This window comes from Aphanomyces astaci, assembly GCF_000520075.1.
Source record: "Aphanomyces astaci strain APO3 unplaced genomic scaffold supercont1.8, whole genome shotgun sequence".
Taxonomy (NCBI): domain Eukaryota; phylum Oomycota; class Saprolegniomycetes; order Saprolegniales; family Verrucalvaceae; genus Aphanomyces; species Aphanomyces astaci.
In genome coordinates this window covers 1076726-1080084 of record NW_009798271.1, presented here as the reverse complement: position 1 = coordinate 1080084, position 3359 = coordinate 1076726, and the positions used below count along the sequence as shown (strand labels likewise).

Genomic DNA, 3359 nt, shown 5'->3' with positions numbered 1-3359 from the left:
TTCTTAGCACATGACAAGTCCAACCGGCCGCCCAAGCCAAGGGCCTCGCAGTTCGGGCGGGTTGGTCGACAGATGCAACAACCAAACGAAGTGTAGCCGGGCAAGCACTTGGGGTACACAACCCACCCCCATTTTTCGCACTTGCCCTGCCCATGGTCCTTTTGGCAGCGTTTGTACATGCCGCGGTCGTTCAGCCAGTCGCCAAACTTCCACGGGTACCCAGCCCCCCGGCCATATTCACTGTTGCGGCAAAACAGTCCTTGGTCCGCGAACCCAGCGGGGCAGTTCGAGTGGCAGTCGAGACCTTTGCGGGTCGTGCCCACTGGACACTTGTCGTAGCACAGCAGACCCAGGCGCTCTTGTCCGGTGGCGCACGACACCGGCACTTGGCCAATGCCACGTGTCTGCGATGTCTTCCAGCAAAACGATGCGTCCGTGGTTTGGAGCTGGCGGTCGTCGGTTTGGTTCACGGTCGCGCTGACCATGGCGGCGAACACGGTGATGAAAGCAAGAAAGTTGGCCATCACGTCAAGGCGAGGTAAATGGCAAAGTGACGTCTTCAGTTGGACAACGCGTGATCTCCAGTTTACGTCGCGATGATGTTCCGAACGCTTGTCGTACCTGACATGGGTGGGGTGTCCCAGCCTTGGGGCCTTGGTCGGGGAGTCTTGTCGACACATTTATTCACTCCAAAGTCAGTGGATATTTTCCCACTTGCGAAAAATGATACTGTAATATCGCTGGGTCCCTCTTTGGTGCTGCCCTGGAGTTGTAGAACTATATGCACCTGCCAATGCATGCAGAAATCACCAGAGGTTGGCCCCCCGAGTTTTCCCTTACCAGTTGTAACTCTCGTTGATGGACTTAAATGACGCGAAACAAACCGGTAGAGTCGAGCGTCTACGTTCTACGTTCTACAGTCCTGGTGAAGGGTTATTGAGTTGAAGATCTGTTGACCAAGGTGATCATCTCCTCCAAAATGGCCAATATTGGACTTCAAAACACTCGACCTGGGTGTTTAGGTGGGTATCAGGGTCCGCCGAAGTCCACCTCGGTGCACACCAGTATTTTTGATAAATGCTCAGGTATCGGGTTCGTCGAAGTTCACCTCGGTGCATGCACCAGTATTTTCGCAAGGGTGACGAAAACCATCCATCTGAAGTTTTATATAATTATTTGCCCCGAAAAAACACTTCTTACAAACCGAATTGTGTAACCGGATGAGACAGATACTGTACTGCAAAAACAAGATACATTTGCGTGCCACACACCGTTACTCACCTTAAACACTGTACAGTATCACTAGCGAGTTCCGCTCCTCGTTGGTGCAAAAAATGAGGTTACTCTAGCTGGGATAGAACCGAGGCCTAGCCGGTGAAAATCTGGTGCATTTCCCACTGAGCCGTTTCTGCTTAATTGGTTTTCATCACACAACCAATGTATAAAGTTTAAAATGGAATACTTATTGATACTTGACCATAGCGATCGCGATGGTAATCGCAGAACGGCCAACCTGCAGTTCTTTTGTGTGTGCACTATGTTGGTTATGCGAAAGAGAGTTCAGCCTGTGATATAGTATATATACTACTAGTATGTGATGCAACTATTAATAGCGGTAGTAATTCTTTCCACTAACGTTACCTGGTATGGTGTCGCAATTCTCTGCTGTAGGCGAACGGATTGAGGACGAGATGAATATCACGAAACTTGCAGTTTCCTTCAGCATGATTGCATTTAGCGCATACTGCACACACAGGAAAACACAAAAACTAGTACGTTAGTATTGTCAAATCGATTCGAAACTGGAGCCCTCAGCAGAATCCAAGAAACGATGAAAGAACCGCCTAAGCCAATCAAATCACGTCATGTCGAATTTCTGCCAATCCAAACATTTGACCCCTCCGCATTGGGCAAAACCAATATATACTAATCTTTGTATAGTATAGTGTGTACAAGCTTGAATAGGATTAAATTGATTTGGATGCTATGACTCTCAGTCAAGTCCCCAAATTTGGGTGAAATTCACAATACTATTGATACATTTCAACTACCGTAGCATCTACTACTACTCTGCATACTGGTATGGAGGCGGCATTTTTACATATGAGCACTTCGAGGCAGTGGAATTGAGCTGGTGATCACTCACTGCTTTACAAGGTTATGATGGCACCACGAACATTGAAATAATGTAGCAAACACACTGTCCACTGTGCCAAACAGCCTTGCGATTGATGATGCAGGTTACAGCATCCTGATGGAGAGTCGTTAGCGAACAGGTCGTGGTATTTTCCGCTCTTTGTCGCAAGTGGAGTACGTGTGGGCCGCAATGACACCTGAGACACCGCTGGGGTCCAAGAGGGACGCGATCAAGGCTGCGATACGCACGTAGTCTTCTTTGGTGGAGTTGGCCTGCTCGAGTTCTTCGATGTCATGGTAGCCGGTTTTGCCTCGATTGGCAGCATTGTAGACTTTCATAGCCGTTTCGACCAACGGCTTGGTTTTGATGGCGTTCCACGCCTTCGTCAACTGGACGAGCTTGGCCGGGTCCGCCGGGCCTTTGAGCACCTTGGCCAAACTGGCGGCAAACTCTGTGCCGATGTTTAGTACAAGCTCCCCCACCGACAAGATCTGGTATTTGATGGCAGTTGTGCAATCGAAGGAATTCTTTGGGTTCCAATGCTTCAGTGCACCCACGAGGCAGGAGGGCTACGCCAGCACACTCTTCCTCCAGTAACGTCAACAATTGCATTGTGAAGAGTCATATTCACTATCGACATTCTACACATACCGATCAGAAGCACTTATATACAGTGAACAATCCCATAACTGCTCGTCCAGTTCGGGCCCCAACTATGAAAGGTAGCACAGGGCTTCTGAAAACGTCCTGTGATAACAACCTCAGTCCTCAGTACAGTTGGACAAATTAAACCTCACACCCCCATGACTTTGTCTAAATAACACCCCTCGTGGCACAATTCAAAGAAGATGCCCGAGCCCGCCCCGATCAACACAGCGGGGGTGTCGCATTGGGCCAACCTGCCTTGGTCAAATACGAGAATGCGGTCGGAGTCCAGAATCGTGTCCAGACGATGGGCGATTGTGAGCACCGTCGACGACTCGAACTCGGTGCGGATCACGCGCTGCAAGTTCTGGTCCGTCTCGTGGTCGATGGCCGCCGTGGCTTCGTCCATCACGACGATGCGCGCTTGGCGGAGCAGTGCCCGCGCCATGCACAACATCTGCCGCTCCCCCACGCTAAAATTCTCTCCGTTTTCTTCCACGGGACTGTCCAACTTGCCCTCCACGCCTCCGATGCGATCAGCCAGACGCACCTTGTCCAAGCACCCCCACAAGTCGGC

At 50.3% G+C, this 3359-nt stretch overlaps 2 protein-coding genes across 2 annotated transcripts in view; both read right to left on the bottom strand.

Moving 5' to 3' along the window:
- The window catches only part of H257_04782 (hypothetical protein), a gene marked incomplete at both ends in the record, with an annotated part of 3103 nt that extends 2579 nt beyond the window's left edge, over window positions 1–524 (bottom strand). The window contains one exon of the mRNA XM_009829408.1: window positions 11–524. Coding sequence (XP_009827710.1) covers window positions 11–524 — 514 coding nt within the window. The remainder of the gene's footprint in view (window positions 1–10) is intronic.
- A 1741-nt stretch (window positions 525–2265) lies between these two features.
- On the bottom strand, window positions 2266–3239 carry H257_04781 (hypothetical protein; the record flags this gene model as incomplete). The annotated part of the gene is made up of 2 exons (XM_009829407.1): window positions 2266–2706; window positions 2937–3239. The coding sequence occupies 2 exons, from the start codon at window positions 3237–3239 to the stop codon at window positions 2266–2268; spliced, it is 744 nt and encodes a 247-aa protein (XP_009827709.1).
- Between the last annotated feature and the right edge of the window lie 120 nt (window positions 3240–3359).